This window comes from Rhinopithecus roxellana, chromosome 18 (genome assembly GCF_007565055.1).
Source record: "Rhinopithecus roxellana isolate Shanxi Qingling chromosome 18, ASM756505v1, whole genome shotgun sequence".
Taxonomy (NCBI): Eukaryota; Metazoa; Chordata; class Mammalia; order Primates; family Cercopithecidae; genus Rhinopithecus; species Rhinopithecus roxellana.
Window position 1 is genome coordinate 76,023,357 of NC_044566.1, and position 22,598 is coordinate 76,045,954.

A 22,598-nucleotide genomic window follows, 5' to 3' on the forward strand; every position below is an offset into this window, starting at 1 on the left:
TTTTTCCTGGCATGAAACATGATTACCATTTAGTACTGACTTTTCCATTTTCATGTTTTTATGACATGATTTTTTTCCCTTCCCACCTTTCAGAACAACGGAAGTTTACTGTACATTCTCCTGATGCTTCATCTGGAACAAATTCTAATGGGATTACTAATCCGTGTATCAGAAGTCCTTATATAGATGGCTGCTCACCAATTAAAAATTGGTCTCCTATGAGACTTGAGATGTATAGAGGTAGTACTCAGTATCGGACCTCACTGATCCAGATACCTTTTACTCTTGAGACTCAAGGTGAAGATGAGGAAGATAAAGAGAATATTCCTTCCACAGATGTCTCATCACCAGCCATGGATGCTGCGGGAATACACCTACAGCAGTTTAGTAGTGAGGCTTCTACACATGGTACACATTTGGTTGTCACTGCCATGTCTGTTACACAAAATCAGTCCAGTGCTTCCGAGAAAGAATTAGCACTGTTGCAGGATGTTGAAAGGGAGAAAGACAATAACACTGTGGATATGGTGGATCCTATAGAGATAGCAGATGAGAACACTTGGATTAAGGAGCCGGTTGATAATGGCAGTTTACCCATGACTGATTTTGTGAGTGGCATTGCCTTCAGTATTGAAAACTCTCATATGTGCATGTCACCTCTTGCTGAAAGCAGTGTCATTCCTTGTGAAAGCAGTAACATTCAGGTAAGGTATTTAGTATTCTATGGCCCCTTCCTCACCGCCTTGGTGTTCTTTATCCTTTCTTTTCTAAGATTATAGTGTAAGAAAGATAATGGATTAAACATGAGGACTATTATATAATATTTTTTTAAAATATCAATACCAAGTGATAGGAGAAGAGTAAATTTATTTTAATTATGACTGATAAGTCACATTTTATATTCACATTAACTGATATTTATACGGAGTAGGAAAAGATGATGGCAGAAAAGGAATTAGCCTGCTCTAGAGAAATCATTCCTGCTAGCATCAGGCAGAATTCATCACTGTTTTACGTGGATCCAGTCCCCCAAAACATGCAAGGTCTGGTATAGTATTTGTATTCTAAAACTAAAATCATTTTTGTTTTTCCTTTATGTGATTTAGGGGGGGTAAACAGAGTTTAGAGCCCCTTTTGGCGGGGGGGGGTTTGAGATGGGGTCTCACTCTGTCACCCAGGCTGGAGTGCAGTGGTGTGATCTTGGCTCAGTGCAACCTCCACCTTCTGGGTTCAAGCAATTCTCCTGCCTCAGCCACCTGAGTAGTTGGGATTACAGGCGTGAGCCACCGTGCCCGACCTTAAGAGTTTTTTTATGTATGCATTTTTGTACCTTTCTTTTAGAAATGTGATTTTTAGCAACATTTTTCATGAAATTATACATTTTCAATTTTGCAATGTCTCCAACAACTGGAAAACCTGATTCATTTGACAGATATGTATACTTCATAATCAGCACTTTGGAAAGGCATTTGTTCCATTCATTGTTGTGTTCTTTGAGCTGAGAATTTTGAAGGAACTTCAAAATTCAGAAGGGGATAGCAATAACATCTAACACTGATGTAGCATTACTATATGCCAAGTCCTATTCTGAGACCTTTAAATGTTTTAATTTGTTGAATCTTTACAGCACTCCTGTGAGGTATGTGTACTATTATCCCTGTTTTACAGATGAGGAAACTGAGGTCAGAGAAGTTAAGTAAATTACCTAAAGTTTCTATACAAGTAGTAAGAAGAAGAGCTGAGATTTGATCCTGGCAGTCTGGCTTTAGAGTCCATGTTCTTTAATCCAAAAGTTAATACTGACTCATAATAATAGCTAATACTCACATGGTATTTTGATATACCAGGCATTCTTCTAACTACTTTATTAATTCATTTAATTCTCACACTAACCCTTTAAGGCTTTGGTGTTGTCAGTTTTGGCATGCTGAAGTTAAAACTCTGGGAAGGATTCTAAATGATCCAAACTTAAATATAGTATTTTGCTCATATTTTTATGCTTCTGTTGCCTATCCTGACTTATAGCTTCATTGCTCAAAAAAGATTATACTAGAATCACTTTTACAGATTTTTGCTTCTCTGAAGTTGGTTTCATAAATAGAAAAAAGCACATACAGGCTTAAAAGTATATGCCTTAAAGGCATTGTTTGCTTCTTTTACTCTGCCTTTCTCTCTCTCGCTCTCTCTTTTAGCAGAGCATTTATAGAGGAATTACAAAAATACTTTTGTTGAAATACACCTTAATCATCATCCAGTCCAACTAACCTTTGGAAACTGTGGGTAGCATATTCTCCCATAATTGTCACTACTAACTTGTCAAACAATCTATACTTGATTACACTTGCAGGGATATTCCATTCATATTTTAACTTCTCTTACTAGATAATAGATATCGTCATCTGTCAAATGGTGATCTGTTTTATAATTGAGGGAACTGAGGCATGCAAGAGGGGGTAGAATCTGAGCCCTGATAGGAGTACCCACAGTAACTCCTCCATGTTTAAAGGCCAGGGTGCCAGGATGGGTGTGGGTGCAAATGTATTTAGTTGAGGGGCAAGCACAGCATTAAAGAACATGGGCTTCAGAAACCATAGTGGCAGATTTCAGTTTATAGCCCAGCTCCGTTAGCTTTATAAATCCCAGAAAGTGACAGTTTCTTTCAGCTTGTTTACTCTTCTTTAAATGGGGATAATAATAGGATTACAGGATATTAGCATGATCATTGTGATTAATATAATAGTAAACAGTGCCTGAACACTGTTGGTGGGAGTATGAATTAGTACAACTATTATGGAAGTTCCTCAAAAAACTAAAAATAGAACTACCATGTGATCTAGCAATCCCACTAGTAGGTATATATCCAAAGGAAAGGAAATCAGTATGTCAAAGAGATACCTGCACTCCAGTGTTTATTGCTGCACTATTCATAATAGCCAGACTATGGAATCAACCTAAGTGTCCATTAATAGGTGAATGGATAAAGAAAATGTGGTATATATACACAATGGAATACTACTCAGCCATAAAAAAGAATGAAATCCTTACATTTGCAGCAACACGGATGAACTGGAGGACATTAAGTGAAATAAGCCAGGGACAGAAAGATAAATACCACATGTTCTCACTTCTATATGAGGAAGCTAAAAAGGTTGATTTCATAGAAGAGTGTAGAATAGTGGTGGGTAGTAGAGGATGAGAAGGGTAGGGGGAGCAGGGATAGGGAGAGGTTGGTTAATGGATACAAAAGTACAGCTTGATAGGAGTACATTCTAGTGTTCTATAACACTACAGGGTGAGTGTAATTAACAATTTATCATATATTTTCAAATAGCTTGAAGAGCAGATTTTGAAAGTTCCCAACACAATGATAAATGTTTGAGTTAATGGATATGCCAATTACCCCAATTTGATCATTACACATTGTAAACATATCAAACTATCATGTACATCATAAATGTGTGTAATTGTGTGTCAGTTTAAAATAATAATGAAAGCAAAACATAAGTAGTAATGGGAGGCAAGGTCCTCTGGTCACAAACAAGGGGGACTGAGAATGATGAGAGAAGGGCTGAAGTGCTGGGCCCAGATGTCAAGGAATGTTATCACAGGGCACAACTGTTGCTAATTAAATGTTTTAAAAGACAATAACGTCTGATTTATGTGGTAGAAAAATAAATTTAGTAACAAAGTGCATGTTAGATGACTGACATAGAGACACCATTTAAAGGCACCATTGCCCAACTGGAATGTAAAGTTTGCAACGAGAACCAAGTTTGAATTCGAGTTCTTTTATTTCCAGGCTGTGGGATCTTAAGGCAAGATTTACATAGCAGTGAATAGAACACGACTTCTTAATTTGTATCCCCTCATCTTTCTTAGCTATAAAGTGAGATTGATGCCTACCTTGATGCCTGTGGGGGATAACAAGGTATCTGTTGCCTGGTTGGTACATATTAGGCACTGACGTTAGCAGAAGTCTAGATGAGAGACAGTGAAGTCAGCCACCATCTCAACTTGGCTCCCATCGATCCTGCTCTTCCCATATTGTGGGACAAACTCCCTACATGCTTTACTTACTTCTGCTGTACTAATGAGTAACTTTTCCTTCCATATATATCCAGTTACATGTTAGTATTGCATTATAAGCCAGCTATTTGGCAGTGATGAATATTAGAAGGAAGAACTATCGGCAGAATCTCTGGGAGCAATCTGACATTTATGTTTTTGATCAAGTAGCTATTGAATGATAGCAGAACAAGGCTTTCCCCCAAAAATGTTACACATCACAAGACTTTTGTTCTAATGGAACATGACCTCCAGTAGTAAGCAGGTATGTGTCCAGCCCTGAAAACTGGGAACATTTTTCCAGGATTATAACTGATAGACTGCATTTTCTCGGCTAGTCTGTACCTTTGTGAGGGAAACAAAATGATAGTCAGCTTTGTCCTTCCCTCTGATCCTAACTTGCAGGGAGGGCTTAAATGCAAAGTGATTCCCTTGTGGATTGCTTTCTTTGGTGCTCAGCATTATACAGGTAAATGGAGTGTTGTGCAGTGAACAGAACCTGGACCGAGGTCTCACGTCTTCATCACCTCATCACTGGATGACACTGTGAAAGTTAACCTTTCTAAGCCTTAATTTCCTTCTCTAGTAAAGTAATAGGGTTGTTGAAAGGAGAAAAAAATATTAAATATATACAGATAGTGCCTGGCCTTTTTAGCGACACTCAATAAGTGTTATATATACCAAGCTGGAAATTGGCTAGAATCTTTTTTGCTCTTTTGCACTGAAAAAGTGTATCTTAGGATGCTACAATTTTTATTAATATGAAAAACTGAACTAACATCTAGAGCCATTATATATGTGGCATTATTGTGAACAGCTAGGTGTGAATATAGTATAACCTTTTTAAAGGCAGCATGCCTTTTTGGTAGACTTTAGAGCTGTGTCCAAGCCATTTAGAGACAAGCCTGGAAAATGCCTTGGAAGGTGAAGTTAGTTGTGATGCTCATTGTCGTCTACTAGGTATGATCACAAAGTAACAGGAAAGCATTTTGTCAGTAGACTATTCACTGATTCTTAAGGAAGTTACAAGATACATTTCATTGGAAGGAATTATAAAATGACTACAATAATCAGTACTATGCAGAACTACCTTTTATAGTTGTGCATTACTTTTGAATTTTGTTCAACATGATCATGTTAGGATCGTTCAGATGTAGTGAGTGATAGTTTATAGTGGTTTACTTATTTAAATATTTGACTTTTAAGTTCCTCACAATATATTTTTTTCTTTTTTCTCCTGTCAGATGGATAGTGGCTATAATACGCAGAATTGTGGAAGCAATATTACGGATACAGTTGGGGCAGAAAGTTACTGCAAAGAAAGTGATGCACAAACCTGTGAAGTTGAGAGTATATCTCAAGCATTTAATATGAAGGTACAGAGAAAATAGAAAACCTAATATTGTTTAGATTAGAAATATAAAATAATTTCGATTATTAGACAATAGTACTATTGAGAAACTATATGAAATTTAAAACACTAAAAGGTAAAGCCTATTTTCTTGAAATCCAATAGTCTTGAAATATTTTGTTTATTCTGAATATAGTAACACAAGTATCTTACATACTACAAAGTGTGCAAAGGTAGCGTATATTTGATGAGGGCATTTACTGAACCCTCCAGATGGTTATATATTCCTACTTGAAGAAACTCATAATTTCAGGCACTAGTCAGGACAGTCTTTAATTTTATATTCCAATTTCTTTTGTATTTTATTTTTTTGTAGAGACACGGCCTACTGTGTTGCCCAGGCTGGTCTCAAACTCCTAGTGTCAAGCAGTCTTCCTGCCTCAGCCTCTCAAAGTGCTGGGATTATAGGCATGAGCCAACATGCACAGCCTTGTATGCCATTTCTTCTTTTTCTTTTTTTCTTTTTTTTTTTTTGAGACAGGGTCTTACTCTAAGTCACCCAGGCTGGAGTGCAGTCGTAGAATCATAGATCACTGCAGCCTTGAACTGCTGGATTCAAGCAATCCTCCTGCCTCACCCTCCTGAGTAGCTAGAACTACAGGTGTGAACCACCTCACACTGCTATTGTATGGCAGTTTCTTATAAAATACTATAAATATCAGCAAAATGTGCAACCAAAGTTTGATAGGGAGGCCACCTTAGTTTTCCTTTCTATTGTATATAGTATGAGCAAATTGCCTTTCTGTTGTAAGTAGTATCAGAGAAGGTCGCTTCTAGTATTAACCTGAACAAAACCCATCCTGTTTCAGATGTAGTTATCTATCTAAACATAAGTAGAGATACATGGAGGATTTTTTAAAATTTTATTATTATTATTTTTTTGAGACGGGGTCTTATTCTGTCACCCAGGCTAGAGTGTAGTGGCATGACCACAGCTCACTCCCAGACTCAAGCAGTCTTATCACCTAAGCCTACCGAGTAGCTTGGGACTACAGGCATGTGCCACCACACCCAGCTTTTAAAAATTTTTTGTAGGGACAGGGTCTCACTATGTTGCCAGGGCTAGTCTCAAACTCCTGGGCTCATGCGATCCTCCCACCTTGGCCTCTCAAAGCATTGGAATTCTTTTTGATACAGAATATTGATTTATAAAATACTGTATCTTTACTGTACCTTCAGAGTTCAGCTAAAGAAATGTGCTTTTAGGTTTTAAAAACAGTTCCGGTAATTGCATCCTCGAGTGGTCCTACTTAAACTGAAAACAAGGTGTTGTCTTCTTTTTCACAGGAAGACCACACAACAGAGGTGTTGGATGAAAACAGCAAGTCCTTTTCAGTGCAGCAGTCCATAGAATAAGAATCAAAGACTAAGCTTAAGAGTTCCTCACATATATCGTTGTGCACAGGATCAATGTGATGGTGACTGGGGAAAAAATTACTTCAAGTAACATTTTTCGCTTTTCCTCCTTAATGTGAAAAATCAAGGGCTTACTGACATAGGAACAACAGAAATGCTCCTGGAACTTCAAGTTGCTGAATTATAAATTTATTTTTTATCAATAAATATTTTTATACTTAACATTGAATGATGTGTTTAACAACAAATTGTGACAGAGCTGAGTGCTCCTATCTGACAGGGTCAATGAACTACTTATTAAGCCTTCCTGATAGCACTGAATTTAGCAGTTCTGAGAACATGTGAAACTGTGTTAAAACTGAAGGCACTATATATTTTTACATAAAAGCTTGAACATACAGATGAATTATAACCCAGAAATCTTAGATATAAAACTTATCGAAGATACAAAAAAGGAAATTAAACAGGTTTCCTGAAATTTTAGTTCTTAAACTGTTCACCTCTGTGGGGAAAATTCTTAGTTCCTGTGATAACTGTTGTAGTTACTACTTTTAAATATGTAAATACTAGAAAGGTAGTACTAGCGACATCATCAAATGTATTGTTATCTATGGGGCAAATGTGTGGTGCCCAGAATAATATACCTCATGCCTAGGGTAGGGACATCCTTTCCAGCTCAAACATGGGTAGGGATGTGGGAGAATAAGAATGTGGGACAACCAAGAGAAAAAGTGGGGCTGGGGGAGAGGAGTTCCTGTAGGGCACAGGCCTGTGAAGTAACACTGGGGCAGATATGTATGTTATATACAACTATTTTTTTTAAAAAAACTTATATCCATGTTGGGAGTAGATGCGTATATAAGAGTTTGGAAATACTATCTTTGGAGAATGTATTTTTGTATTTATAAATCAACTTTTAAAAACTGTCTCATTCAAAAAGGAATAATTCATATGTACCCCTAGGAAATAAAGACCTATGTTATCAATGTGTCATTTTCTTCTTTCCTCCTTAACTGTACCCTGAAATATTACTGCTGACCTGCAGAAAATGTGCTGCATTATGTACCTGGCTCATCTTCAACACATTAACCATGAACACCACAAGAGTCTCACTCTTGTCGCTCAGGCTGAACTGCAGTGGTGCCATCTCAGCTCACTGCAACCTCTGCCTCCCAGGTTAAAGTGATTCTCCTGCCTCAGCCTCCCAAGTAGCTGGGATTACAGGCGTCTGCCACTACACCCAGCTGAGTTTTTGTATTTTAGGTAGAGATGGGGTTTTACCATGTTGGCCAGGCTGGTCTCGAACTCCTGATATCAGGTGATCCACCCACCTCCGCCTCCCAAAATGCTAGGATTATAGGCATGAACCACTGCACCTAGCCGGCAAAGTTTTTTAAATGGTTGGCAGGGGTGGGGAGAATCAAATGAGTAATGTTTTGTGACACATCAAAATTATAATGACGTGCTGCATAACTTTTGGTCAACAATGGCCAAATACATGATGATAATCCCGTAAGATTACAATGGAGCTGAAAAATTCCTATTGCCTGGGGACATAGCCATGGTAACATCATAGTGAAATTACTTTACGTAGCCTAAGTGTATAGTGTTTATAAAAGCCTACAGTAGTGCACAGTAATATAGGCCTTCACATTCACTAACCACTTACTGACTCACCCAGAGTCAGCTTCCAGTCCTGCCAACTTGTTCATGGTAAATGTCCTAAATAGGTGTACCATTTTATATCTTATATATATCTATATTTTTTTTTACTGTACCTTTTCTATGTTTAGATATACAAATACTTAGCACTGTGTTACAACTGCCTACAGCAATCAGTACAGTAATATGCCATACAGGTTTGTAGGTTAGGAGCAATAGGTTGTCCCATATAGGATACCAGAGGGTATACCATCTAGGTTTGTGTAATTACATCATGATTTTCACACAATGATGAAATTGCCAAGCGACATGTCTCAGAACATATCCCTGTCATTAAGTGACACATGACTATATATGAAACAACAAATCAGGCTTTGTTGGAACACAGTCATGTTGATTTGTTTATATATTGTATATGGCTCCTTACACACTATCAACGGCAGAGCTGTGTACTATAGTTGCAAAACAGACCATAGCCAACAAAGTCTAAAATATTCCAGCACTCACAGAAAAGGTTTTTTGACTCCTACTCTTAGTGTCACTGACCCATTTTACTTGGACCAAAGACTACTCAAGTCTATTTTCCTCCAACTGACACAAGTTTCTGTCTCAATGTATGGAGGTCTTCCTCAGTAATAGGAAACTGGAAAAATTATTCAACATTTATTGAGTGCCTAAATGGCTACCTATTCAGTATACCTGCTGATTTACTTGCCAGGCTTTTCTCACTATACTGCAAGCTCCTTGAAGACAGTTTACTTGAGTGGAACCTGACACACCGTAAGTGCTTTAGAAATTGAATAAGCCAAGTAAAATGTTTCAAGGCAACCCTATCCCAAAATATTCCTGAAAGTATTAATTTAATCATTACCAATCTCTGTGATTAGCAAAGGAAGTAGTCAGTCTGGCACACCAAATTTTATTAATAATACTTATTTTAATCTGTTCCCTTTAGTATGCCTTTATACAGTTCCCCTCGTGTATATACACACTGATACAACTACAATTTAAAAGCCACTAATTATCTGTTTTTTATTTTGTAAGTAACAAGATATAGACATTTGAATGCCAATGTCTTATTCTGGAGAGACACTGGAGCTGAAGTTCAACAATGATCACACTTATTACCTGGTAATAAAAACAACCATCTTTCCAGTCAGGTCAAAATATCCTACTTCTTGCCTTTCTACCAATTCCCAAACATTCACAGTTGTTCAAGGACCACTAATAAAATACAGGAAGCTTTTAAAAACAGTAAGAGAATACTTAGTATAAATTAGGTGAATTAAAGATGGCAAAGGAGATTACATCCTCAACACTGACAACTTCCAAGACTTAGAAAAGAAGATTGCTCCTTGCTTCTAAAATTGTTCTATTTTCCTCTGTAGGAAAATGAAAGTTTTTTCCTACAAATATTAAATAATCAAAGTACTTATGCAAAATTAATCTGCTCCTCAATGAGATGAGCACTCCATTTAAATGATCTTTACAGATCCCTGAAGTTGCTATCCTGTCACTGTATTTAAGTGATGGATATTCAATTGAATTATTCTGCATAAATAATTCTGTTCAACCCAGAAGTAAAGCAGTATGATGGGACAGATACAGTCAACCATTCAATAAAAATGCAAATGTCTGAAATTATTAAAATGTACTTAAAAGTAACAAACTGTATCACACACTTAGGCTTAGAAGTGTTCTTTCAAGTTTTTTCTTTTAAAAATAAAACCAGTATTTGAAGATTTTTGTTGAATATAGCTATTTTCCAAGCTTTATCTTCTTTTTCTCTGGTCCATTAAGGTCTGTGTTTGAAGTACCAGTAGGAATGCTTATTCCTGGTATCTAAGATAATGCAAATGGGGGGAAATAAGGTGATTTAAAGGATAAAATACATCTCATCCTCATCTTCCCCTTCCCCACTGCCAGTTTCAAATTTAAAAGGATGTAGTGGTAGGGAGGGTAAAGGGTTTTATACACAGAATATATACAGGTTTTATACACAATGTATTTTACAAAGTAACAGTGGTTCAAAAATGCAAAAAGTAGACATGGTCTCAGTAGATGAGAAGCATGTCATTTAGGAAGTATTCTTTTTAATTATAAAACAGCCTTCCCCATGAGGAGCCACTGTGATTGACAGAATCAGAGGTTTCAAGTGTGTTGGAGAAGGACAAAGGTTAAGAACCAGTATCTTAGGTGAAAAACCTACACTTCATCTTCAAAGTGCAGAGTTCAAGACTTCTAGACAGAAAAGACTAGGCAGGAGAATGGAAAATCTTTTTATTTTGCCACCAAAGACCTGAGCAGAATCTCAGATGTCTAGAATCCCGTGGCCTAAAGAAATCAGTGAGAAAACAGGATTTGCTATGCAAATATTTGGTTTCTACACTACTTATAGGGTTCCCTCTAACATTAAACAGAAATAACTATGTCCCTCTCTTTGACAAAATATGTACTGTTTGTTCCACCACAACAAGGAAATATTAAGTTTGGCCTTACCTGTGGTTCTACCAGGGACATTCGGATTTTCTGATGCTGAAGATTAGATGAGTCTAACATGATTTTCACTTTAACTTTATCAAATACATGGAACACTGTGTCTTCTATTTTAAGTGAAGGTATCTAAACAAAACACATTTTATCATTCTTAATTGCTTCCTTACATTTGAGGCTTGGTTCTAATCCTTTATAATTTATCTTACATAGTGAAAGTTTAAATATAAAAATTAGTAAGCATTTACGTGTTCAACATAACAAAGGCCATAAACCTAGTAGCCTCACATAAATATGACCTATTTATGTGCATACTTTCTCCTTCATTAAGATAGTTCTAATATATATATGTTCATTAAAATCTTGGTGATTAATTTATCAACCCACTAATAAATAGGAAATTTTTAGTTTAGTAGAGGAACACAAAGGTACTTTGGCCAGTTTATTGTTCAAATATTCTCTCAGGGCTGTGGTTCTCCTAAGGTGAATAGGGAGTATGTGTGTCAAATAAGACAAAAAAAAAAAAAAGTTCTTTAAGTAAGTTAAAAAAAAAAAAAGTTCCTTCCCTGAGTTGTAAATAGTCATTTATTCCTTTACTTTATTGGTGCATGTAGGGCAAAACTTTACATGGTATAAAAGAAAAAATCAAAGACAACAATTGCATATGAGAAGATATATAGTGGCGGGAAATTGTGAGTAAAACCGTAGCTTAGTTGGCAAAATTAAATGTAGATTTCCTGGCATGTATTTGGAGATCTGGATAAATTCTTCAGGGTACAAAAAATAATTTTATGCTTTATGGGTACCATTTATGAACTCCCAAAGAAAAAGTGCCCCCCAGAAAAGAAAACAAACATGAGAAATACTGTACCTCATCATCATAAATAAGCCGTGGGTTTGGTTTGTCCTTTTCTTCAAAAAAGACTGTCCCTTCTAAACCATACTTTGGAATTAATACCACAATGGCATTCTTTCTTACAAATAAAATATAGGCTTCTTCACTTACTATTCCTCTGCTTTTGAAAAATAACTGTAAAATAACATACAACTTACTTAGTCTTAAAATATTTTGAAATTAACAAAAAAAAACTGAAATTAAATTAAAAATGAACAAAACTTCATCTTTTCTAGCTGTATCGACAGAAGGCAAATACCTGGGTATGAAAAGCCACTGATGCACGTTGGGCATATTGAGCCATTTTGTGCCGGAAATTTAGATTTTTACATATATCTGCAAGCTTGTGTTTGTCTGTCAACTCTGGATAAGTACAGTCAGCCCCAACAGCCACAGCCAAAAGCCGATGAACGATGACATCTGCGTATCTAGACAGATGAAGGAGAAATAAGAACCGTAGTATGTCAGTACTAATATGTGCTTTTAAAATTCAAAATTAACTATTTTCTATCTCCTTTAAATTCATAAAAAAATACCTTCTGATGGGTGAAGTAAAATGTGTGTATATTGGAGATGCTAAGCCATAGTGATGAAAATCATTATCCATTCCAGAACAGAAGTACACAGCTTGCATCATACAGCGAGTGGCTAATATTCTCAACAGAGTGTTTAGATATGGAAAAGTAGGAGATTCGGCCCGATCCAAAGACTCAGCCAAAGACTTGGCTGTATCAGTCTTAATTTCCAAATTCTGTAAACAAAAAGAAAGGAAGAGCACCATATTAAACATTTCTAAGTCAGTACCATTATGTCTTCAAAATATAACTGATCTGACTGAACAAACATCATGTTTTTGTTATTTTCCTTCCCTTCAAAGTAGAAGTAATAGCCAGAAACAAAACTGTACTGGTCACTACAGTTCCATTAGAACAATGTTGGGATTCATCAAATTTAGCTGCCTTGTTCTACCCTAGGGAGATAAGTCAAATATACATCTCTTCCCTTAGGTCTTTGGAAGAAGTAAGATAATGAAGGAAAAAAAATTCCTATTTACAGAGTAAGCCTTGGAGCAGAGGAGTGAGAAGCTGATTCAATTCCTATGAATCTGGAGAAGCTGGGTATGCATGCCATAAAAGTCTGATCCAAAATCAGAAACCAATGCCATCATGTTAGACTAATGCCCTGCAGTCCAACATTACTGCTCCCTCTCTTCCAGATGAGAAAGATAGGGCCTAACTAGGTAATCCAAGGAAAAGCAATGTAAGCCATAGTCACCCAAGGGGTAAGCACCCTTAAATGAAAACCTACTAACAAGAAGTAGTGGGTATACAGGGCTGAAAAAATGTGCTCTTTCTATAGTTTCCTCTTTTCCATGTATGGAATAAATATACTTTTCTTACGAACATGAAATGGAAAGGATTTAACTGAGTTGAAGTAAAAAACAAACAAACAAACAAAAACACACAAAATACATTATTTGTCAAGTTAGGCGGTTGACAGGAGCCATGAAGCAACACAGACATATGAAACATGCATAAAGGCAAGGAAACATGGAAGAGTTTTATATGACCAGGATGCTGCATGTATCTTAGTCTAAACATCTGGCTTTAGCATACGGTGAAAAACATTAGGCTGGGTGCAGTGGCTCATACCTGTAATCCCAGCACAGCACTTTGGGAGGCCAAGATGAGATAATTACTTGAGTCCAGGAGTTTGAGACCAGCCTGGGCAACATAGTGAAAACCTATCTCTACCACAAAAATACAAAAAATTAGCCACTCATGGTGGTGTGCGCCTGCAGTCCCAGCTCCTCAGGAGGCTGCGGCAGGAGGAGGGCTTGAGACTAGGAGATGGAGGGTGCAGTGAGCCGAGATTGTGCCACTGTACTGCAGTCTGGGTGACAGTGAGACCTTGTCTCAAAAAAAAAAAAAAAACCAAAAGAAAAAAGAACTATTGGCATATTCCTGTTATTAACAAACAATAAAATCTTTATGGAAATATGAATGTAAATTATTTAGAACAACAGGTAGATCAAAACACAAATAGATGATTTTTCAAACTATAGGACCTTACCCTTGACCTGGCTGCTTTAACAAGAATTTCATAATTTGATGGAGGTGGAGCAGGATGTTTTCGAAGCAAAGCATGTTCAGAAAATTCCTCATGAATTTTTTTTGCAACAGAAATATTGGCAAGTAACATAAATTCTTCAACCATGGAATTTGTTTCCCTGCCAATGGAAAAAGCATTAAACAAAACAAAAAAATAATCTGAGACTTCTATATATCATATTTTTTCACAGGTTACCTTTGTTACCAAGAAGATAATAAGAGCATTTCCTATGTAAACATTCATATGTCTGTGCACATTTGTATTTTAAATAACTTACGATTCTTTCATCTCTCAGTTACTCTGCTAACAATCTCTTATTATGCAACTACTGCATGAGTAAATCTTACATGCTAGAGCAAATCTTACATGCTAGAGGAGACTTTACAAATTGCACTCAACCAGTTGCAGTGGCTCACACCTGTAATCCCAGCACTTTGGGAGGCCGAGGCGGGCAAATTATTTGAGCCCAGGAGTTCGAGACCAGTCTGGCCAACATGGTGAAACCCTGACTCTACTAAAAATATAAAAAAATTAGTCAGGTCTGGTGGCACATGCTTGTAGTCCTAGGTACTCAAGAGGCCGAGGCATGAGAATCACTTGAACCCAGGAGGTGGAGGTTGCAGTGAGACAAGATTGCATCACTGCACTCTAGCCTGAGTGACAGAGCAAGACTCTGTGTCAAAAAACAACAACAGAATTGGACTCAAAAACAGAAGCTTTACTACTCTATTTACATATAAAATGAAAACAAGCATTTTTACTTGATTTTACTAGGTCCAAAAATATTTTTATTTAATTGCATATCAATAAAGTTTACAAGAATTAAAAGCTATTTAGATCATACAAATTTTGGCTTAAAAACCAAAATTTTTAACAATTACTTAAATAAAGAGGCCATATTTATAATAGCTAATTTCGATACTTCTAATGGGTCAGTGTGCTATAAGTACATCCCGCCCTCAACACACACACACACCACTACACACTGTTTTACAGATGAGAAGACTGAGGATATGTTCATTATTCTCTTGCTCAAGGTGAGAGTTATTAGCAGTATGTGAATTTGAATTCACACAATCTGACTTCAAAACTCTCAACCAATCTGATACTGCTGTCATTCTCTATATAGTTATTCACATCCATTTTCAGGTTTAGAAAATGATCCATCTTCTGTTGATACAGTGCTTTCTGTCTTGTAAGTCAATAAACATACGGTATTAACCTTTCATTCAGGTTTCATCTTGTAACTTCTCAACAATATTTCTAAAGTATATTCATTTAAAAAATATTAGAAAGACCTCTAATCACATGTGGACATCTTAGAAATGTGTTCTTTCTTCTTCTTGGTAAGAAGAAATGACTGACGTTTTACTTTGGCAAAGCTAGTGTCAACCTTTTGCTCATAAAAGCTCTTAGTACTGGGCTCATTATTAGCATTAACATTAGACATATACAGAAGTTCTACTATAAGGGATTTTTAGATATTATAATAGCACTAAAGCACATATTGGTTCTAAGTAAAAAATTTGAATATATTCCCATTTTTAACCCTTGGTCATCTATTAGAAAAGTGTATATGCATGTTGAATTCCAGAATTACCTTAATATAAATAAGAGGCAGGGAAAGAGGCCTAAACTCTGATTTAACAAAAAAATTCTTGTTTCCTACATCTTAACTAAATCAATAAACAACAATAGCTAATATCACCCTCACAGCACCTATGAGGTAGGCGCCATTATCAGTCATAGGCAATTTACAGACAAATAAATTGAGGCATACAGAGGTCAAATAACTACTTTAGTTCGCAATATAATAGTAGTAACAGCAGAGGCATCCAAACCTAGGGAGTCTGGCTTCAGAGCCCACGATCTTCACCGTTTTTCTACCCTACTATCTATCCTACTATCCATTATTCTATCCTGCCCCTCATCTTTCTGGCACCAGGGACTGGTTTCATGGAAAACAATTCTTCTATGCGACGACGGGAGGGAAGGATGGTTTCATCAGGCATTAGATTCTCATAAGAAGTATGCAACCTAGATCCCTCCTATGCACAGTTCACAATAGGACTGGCGCTCCAATGAGAATCCAATGCTGCCACTGATCTGACAGAAGGCGGACCTCAGGTGGTAATGCTCACACCCCAGGGGCTGGGAACTCCTGCACTACAGTATATTCTACTTTAGAAATTAATCAGGGTAATCTTTTTTTATCTTACTATAACTATTACTAGTCAAGTTCTAATACGTCACACATCAAAGCAAACAAATTCAAATTGAAAGTTCTTATATTATGCGACTAAACGCAGTTTTATAGAAGAAAAACTGAGCTTAAATTTACTTTTCTGTCCTTCGTAAGCCAAATAAAGTAGAAATCATGACCCTAATCGTTATTTTGTATATAATGTTTTGGTTATTTGTACTTATAGTAGACATGACATTTAAAATAAAAAATCTTATCTACTGCCCATCAAAAAAAATTACAAACCTAAGTTCCTTGGCCTGCAGATCTATAGGATCATGAGTTTCACTGTCCATGTGGAATCGAACTTCAGGAGAAGATAGAGTCAAAGCCCTAAATAAAAATTAAAGAGAAAAATTATAGTCAAGCAAGCCAATAAAAGACAAAATTATAGAAATACTCTTTTAAAAAAGACGACGACTACAGCAAATATGTAATAGTTGCTCTTCTGAAGGCTTTATGACCATCTGCTGTTTCATGCTCTATTTTCATGAACAGCTCAGTAGGGCTTTCATGAATAGCTCAGTAGATTTAAAACGCATTTAACAAGAGAGGACGATAGCAACACAAGGAAATCTGAATCCCTGTGCTTCTAAGGGCTTATGTATCTTCTGTATCCAAACAATGAGTTTTTATTGAGCTACATAGGTTTTTAATCACTTTTACAAATCAAGAAGGGGATTGGCTGTATTTAATTTACTACAGAGAACAGTTATTGGGGCATGGGACAATAAAGAGGGGCAAAAGGGAAGCTGCTGTGGGTAGCTTAGTAACACCAGGAGATCCACAGTTCAAAAGTATCCTCCACAAAGATTACACCAACAGAGAAACAACTGATAACCTACTATCACTAATATGTTACAAGTAGTGATGGCTATTAATATTTGACTGCTAAGTGTCAGATAAACAATCCATGCTCAGGACTTTACACACATGGTTCATTTAATGAGCTGGCAAGCTCTCCTTCGGAAAGTAAATTCCCATAAGGAAGGCAAGTCTAATGTTTCTTATACCTTGACATAATTTTCATGAGGTCAGCTCTAAATCCACCTAAAACTAAAAATTTTAATGAGGCTGGGCAACCTTGAACAATCATGGAGAAGAAAAAGAAGGGGAGAAGAAAAATTAAGATAAGATGGAGCAAGTTAAGTGAAATACTAAGTCTAAGTCCTTGTCTTCCTCAATTCCTCACCTGTATTAAAATAACTATAGTAGGAACACATACTAAAAAGAGAATCTCAAAAATATTCCTTTCTTGCCTTGCAGTGTGCATTTAAAACAAGGCTCTACATCAGGTCTGATATGTATTTATTAATGTATTTTGACATAAAAAGCAAGGTACACTTATCACATTTTGATCATTTTTCCTCATAGAACACATAAAACGTTATGTCTACCCATGAGTATTAATACTTTAAGAAGGCAAAAGATAGTTTATTTTTTTTTTTCAATTCTCCCTAAGACTAAAATGATTCAATGATGTTTTCCCAGTAGGCAACCATCTACTCACCAAATTAAAAATACAGACTGTTGAAATTTAAAAAATCCTTTCCAGTTTTAAAAAGCTATGTTACAAATGCAAATTCTTACCTTAAAACTATTAAAATAAATACAGCTTCAATTTGCATTTTACATTGCTTAAAAAAAAAACTCTGGTGTTTTGTGTCACACAAAAAAAATTAATTATCTTCTTCTTGTACCCAAGTGACAAGCTTGTGTGAAAGTTTTGCTCAAATTTAATAGTGTCCACTGGGTTTTAGCACACTCAAATGATCCTTTCAGTTTCAAGTTGCATATTTAAGATCACATAAAAAATTCCCTGAAAACGGAGGTGTTAGTAGACATAGGTATATAACTACTTCAAACACTATCCAACAGAACATTCAACAGTGATGGAAATGTTCTATGTGTGCCCTGTCCAATATGATAGTCATTAGTCACATGTGGCTACCAATCACTTGAAATATGGCTGGTAGGACCAGAGCAAGATGGCCAAATAGAAGCAGCTCCAGCCTCCAGCTCCTGGCGTGAGCAACACAGAGGACGGGTGATTTCTGCATTTTCAACTGAGGTACCGGGTTCATCTCACTGGGGAGTCTGCAAAATCGGTGCTGGTCAGCTGTTGCAGCCCCACCAGCGAGAGCTGAAGGAGGGCGAGCCATCACCTCACCCGGGAAGTGCAAGGGGGAAGGGAATCCCTTTTCCTAGCCAAGGGAAACTGAGACACACAACACCTGGAAAATTGGGTAACTCCCACCCTAATACTGCGCTTCACCAAAGGTCTTAGCAAACGGCACACCAGGAGATTATATCCCACACCTGGACGGGAGGGTCCCACACCCATGGAGCCTCCACTGTTGCTAGCACAGCAGTCTGAGATCTAACTACAAGGCAGCAGCGAGGCTAGGGGAGGCGTGCCCACCATTGCTAAGGCTTAAGTAGGTAAACAAAGCCACGGGGAAGCTCAAACTGGGTGGAGCCCACTGCCGCTCAAGGGGGCCTGCCTGTCTCTGTAGACTCCATCTCTGGGGACACAGCATAGGTAAACAAAAAGCAGCAGAAACCTTGGCAGAGGTAAAGACCCTGTCTGACAGCTTTGAAGAGAGCAGTAGATCTCCCAGCACAAAGGCTGAGATCTGAGAATGGACAGACTGCCTGGTCAAGTGGGTCCCTGACCCCTGAGTAGCCTAACTGGGAGACATCCTCCACTAGGTGCAGACCGACACCTCACATGGCGGGGTACACCCCTCAGACGAAGCTTCCAGAGCAAGAATCAGACAGCAACACTCTCTGTTCAGCAATATTCTATCTTCTATAGCCTCCACTGCTGATACCCAGGCAAACAGGGTCTGGAATGGACCTCAAGCAATCTCCAACAGACCTACAGCTGAGGGTCCTGACTGTTAGAAGGAAAACTAACAAAGAGGAAGGACACCCACACCAAAACCCCATCAGCTCGTCACCGTCATCAAAGACCAAAGGCAGAAAAAACCACAAAGATGAGGAAAAAGCAGGGCAGAAAAACTGGAAATTCAAAAAATCAGAGCGCATCTCCCCCTCCAAAGGAACGCAGTTCATCGCCAGCAATGGATCAAAGGTGGATGGAGAATGACTTTGACGAGTTGAGAGAAGGCGGCTTCAGTCGATCAAACTTCTCAGAGCTAAAGGAGGAACTACGTAACCAGTGCAAAGAAACTAAAAAATCTTGAAAAAAGAATGGATGAATGGATAACTAGAAAAATCAATGCAGAGAAGGCCATAAACGAACTGACAGAGATAAAAACCAGAGAAATAGGTGACAAATGCACAAGCTTCAGTAACCGACTCGATCAACTGGAAGAAAGAGTATCAATGATTGAAGATCAAATGAATGAAATGAAGCGAGAAGTCTAGAGAAAAAAGAGGAAAAATAAATGAACAAAGTCTACAAGAAATATGGGATTATGTGAAAAGACCAAATCTACGTCTGATTGGTGTGCCTGAAAGTGAGGGGGAAAATGGCAGGCCAACATTCAAATTCAGGAAATACAGAGAATGCCACAAAGATACTCCTCGAGAAGAGCAACTCCAAGACACATAATTATCAGATTCACCAAAGTTGAAACGAAGGAAAAAATGTTAAGGGCAGCTGAGAGAAAGGTCGGGTTACCCACAAAGGGAGCCCATCAGACTAACAGCAGATCTCTTGGCAGAAATTCTCCAAGCCAGAAGAGAGTGGGGGCCAATATTCAACATTCTTAAAGAAAAGAATTTTCAACTCAGAACTTCATATCCAGCCAAACTAAGTTTCTTAACTGAAGGAGAAATAAAATTCTTTACAGACAAGCAAATGCTTAGAGATTTTGTTACCACCAGGTCTGCCCTACAAGAGACCCTGAAGGAAGCACTAAACATGGAAAGGAACAACCAGTACCAGCCATCGCAAAAACATGCCAAAATGTAAAGACCATCGAGGCTAGGAAAAAACTGCATCAACTAACGAGCTAAATAACCAGCTAATATCACAATGACAGGATCAAGTTCACACATAACAATATTAACCTTAAATGTAAATGGACTAAATGGTCCAAATAAAAGACACAGACTGGCAAACTGGATAAAGAGTCAAGACCCATCAGTTTGCTGTATTCAGGAGACCCACCTCACGTGCAGAGACACACATAGGCTCAAAATAAAGGGATGGAGGCAGATCTACCAAGCAAATGGAGAACAAAAAAAAGCAGGGGTTGCAATCCTAGTCTCTGATAAAACAGACTTCAAGCCATCAAAGATCAAAAGAGACAAAGAAGGCCATTACATAATGGTAAAGGGATCAATTCAACAGGAAGAGCTAACTATCCTAAATATATATGCACCCAATACAGGAGCACCCAGATTCATAAAGCAAGTCCTTGGAGACTTACAAAGAGACTTAGACTCCCATACAATAACAATGGGAGACTTCAACACCCCACTGTCAACATTAGACAGATCAACAAGACAGAAAGTTAACAAGGATATCCAAGAATTGAACTCAACTCTGCACCAAGCGGACCTAATACACATCCACAGACCTCTCCACCCCAAATCAACAGAATATACATTCTTCTCAGCACCACATCACACTTATTCCAAAACTGACCGCATAGCTGGAAGGAAAGCACTCCTCAGCAAATGTAAAAGAACAGAAATTATAACAAACTGTCTCTCAGACCACAGTGCAATCAAACTAGAACTCAGGACTAAGAAACTCAATCAAAAACGCTCAACTACATGGAAACTGAACAAGCTGCTCCTGAACGACTACTGGGTACATAATGAAATGAAGGCAGAAATAAAGATACTCTTTGAAACAAAGATACAACATACCAGAATGTCTGGGACACATTTAAAGCAGTGTGAAGAGGGAAATTTATAGCACTAAATGCCCACAAGAGAAAAGCAGGAAAGATCTAAAATTGACACCCTAACATCACAATTAAAAGAACTAGAGAAACAAGAGCAAACACATTCAAAAGCTAGCAGAAGGCAAGAAACAACTAAGATCAGAGCAGAACCAAAGGAGACAGAGACACAAAAAACCCTCCAAAAAAATCAATAAATCCAGGACTTGGTTTTTTGAAAAGATCAACAAAATTGATAGACCACTAGCAAGACTAATAAAGAAGAAAAGAGAGAAGAATCAAATAGATGCAATAAAAAATGATAAAGGGGATATCACCACCGACCCCACAGAAATACAAACTACGATCAGAGAATACTATAAACACCTCTACGCAAATAAACTAGAAAACCTAGAAGAAATGGGTAATTTCCTGGACACTTACACTCTCCCAAGACTAAACTAGGAAGAAGTTGAATCCCTGAACAGACCAATAGCAGGCTCTGAAATTGAGGCAATAATTAATAGCCTACCAACCATAAAAAGTCCAGGACCAGACGGATTCACAGCCAAATTCTACCAAAGGTACAAGGAGGAGCTGGTACCATTCCTTCTGAAACTATTCCAATCAATAGAAAAAGAGAGAATCCTCCCTAACTCATTTTATGAGGCCAACATCATACTGATACCAAAGCCTGACAGAGACACAACAAAAAAAGACAATTTTAGACCAATATCCCTGATGAACATTGATGCAAAAATCCTCAATAAAATACTGGCAAACCGAATCCAGCAGCATATCAAAAAGTTTATCCACCATGATGAAGTAGGCTTCATCCCTGGGATGCAAGGCTGGTTCAACATACACAAATCAATAAACGTAATCCAGCATATAAACAGAAGCAAAGACAAAAACCACATGATTATCTCAATAGATGCAGAAAAGGCCTTTGACAAAATTCAACAGTCCTTCATGCTAAAAACTCTCCATAAATTCGGTATTGATGGAACGTATCTCAAAATAATAAGAGCTATTTATGACAAACCCAGAGCCAATATTATATTGAATGGGCAAAAATTGGAAACATTCCCTTTGAAAACTGGCACAAGACAGGGATGCCCTCTCTCACCACTCCTATTCAACATAGTGGTGGAAGTTCGGGCTACGGTAATCAGGCAAGAGAAAAAAATCAAGGGTATTCAGTTAGGAAAAGAAGTCAAATTGTCCCTGTTTGCAGATGACATGATTACGTATTTAGAAAACCCCATTGTCTCAGTCCAAAATCTCCTTAAGCTGATAAGCAACTTCAGTAAAGTCTCAGGATACAAAATTAATGTGCAAAAATCACAAGCATTCTTATACACCAGTAACAGACTAAACAGAGAGCCAAATCATGAATGAACTTCCATTCACAATTGCTTCAAAGAGAATAAAATACCTAGGAATCCAACTTACAAGGGATGGAAAGGACCTCTTCAAGGAGAACTACAAACCACTGCT

General features: G+C 37.5%; 2 protein-coding genes across 7 annotated transcripts in view; one reads left to right on the forward strand and one right to left on the reverse strand.

Annotated features, from left to right (window-relative positions):
- Window positions 1-7,820, forward strand: part of BORA (BORA aurora kinase A activator) — a 28,103-nt gene extending 20,283 nt beyond the window's left edge. For 2 of the 4 annotated variants that reach the window (XM_030922361.1, XM_030922360.1), the window contains 3 exons: window positions 94-704; window positions 5,310-5,441; window positions 6,764-7,778. In XM_030922361.1, the coding sequence (XP_030778221.1) occupies window positions 94-704; window positions 5,310-5,441; window positions 6,764-6,832 (812 nt within the window). In that variant the 3' untranslated portion in view covers window positions 6,833-7,778. Of the gene's footprint in view, window positions 1-93; window positions 705-5,309; window positions 5,442-6,138; window positions 6,145-6,763 lie in introns of all 4 variants that reach the window. The other 2 variants (XM_030922362.1, XM_030922359.1) reach the window with 2 other exon arrangements.
- DIS3 (DIS3 homolog, exosome endoribonuclease and 3'-5' exoribonuclease) overlaps window positions 7,006-22,598 on the reverse strand; it is a 32,027-nt gene continuing 16,434 nt past the window's right edge. For 2 of the 3 annotated variants that reach the window (XM_030922356.1, XM_010377646.2), the window contains 7 exons: window positions 16,483-16,569; window positions 13,956-14,112; window positions 12,419-12,633; window positions 12,142-12,310; window positions 11,859-12,017; window positions 10,994-11,116; window positions 9,412-10,336 (listed from right to left, as the gene is read on the reverse strand). In XM_030922356.1, the coding sequence (XP_030778216.1) occupies window positions 10,253-10,336; window positions 10,994-11,116; window positions 11,859-12,017; window positions 12,142-12,310; window positions 12,419-12,633; window positions 13,956-14,112; window positions 16,483-16,569 (994 nt within the window). In that variant the 3' untranslated portion in view covers window positions 9,412-10,252. Of the gene's footprint in view, window positions 10,337-10,993; window positions 11,117-11,858; window positions 12,018-12,141; window positions 12,311-12,418; window positions 12,634-13,955; window positions 14,113-16,482; window positions 16,570-22,598 lie in introns of all 3 variants that reach the window. The other variant, XM_010377649.2, reaches the window with a different exon arrangement.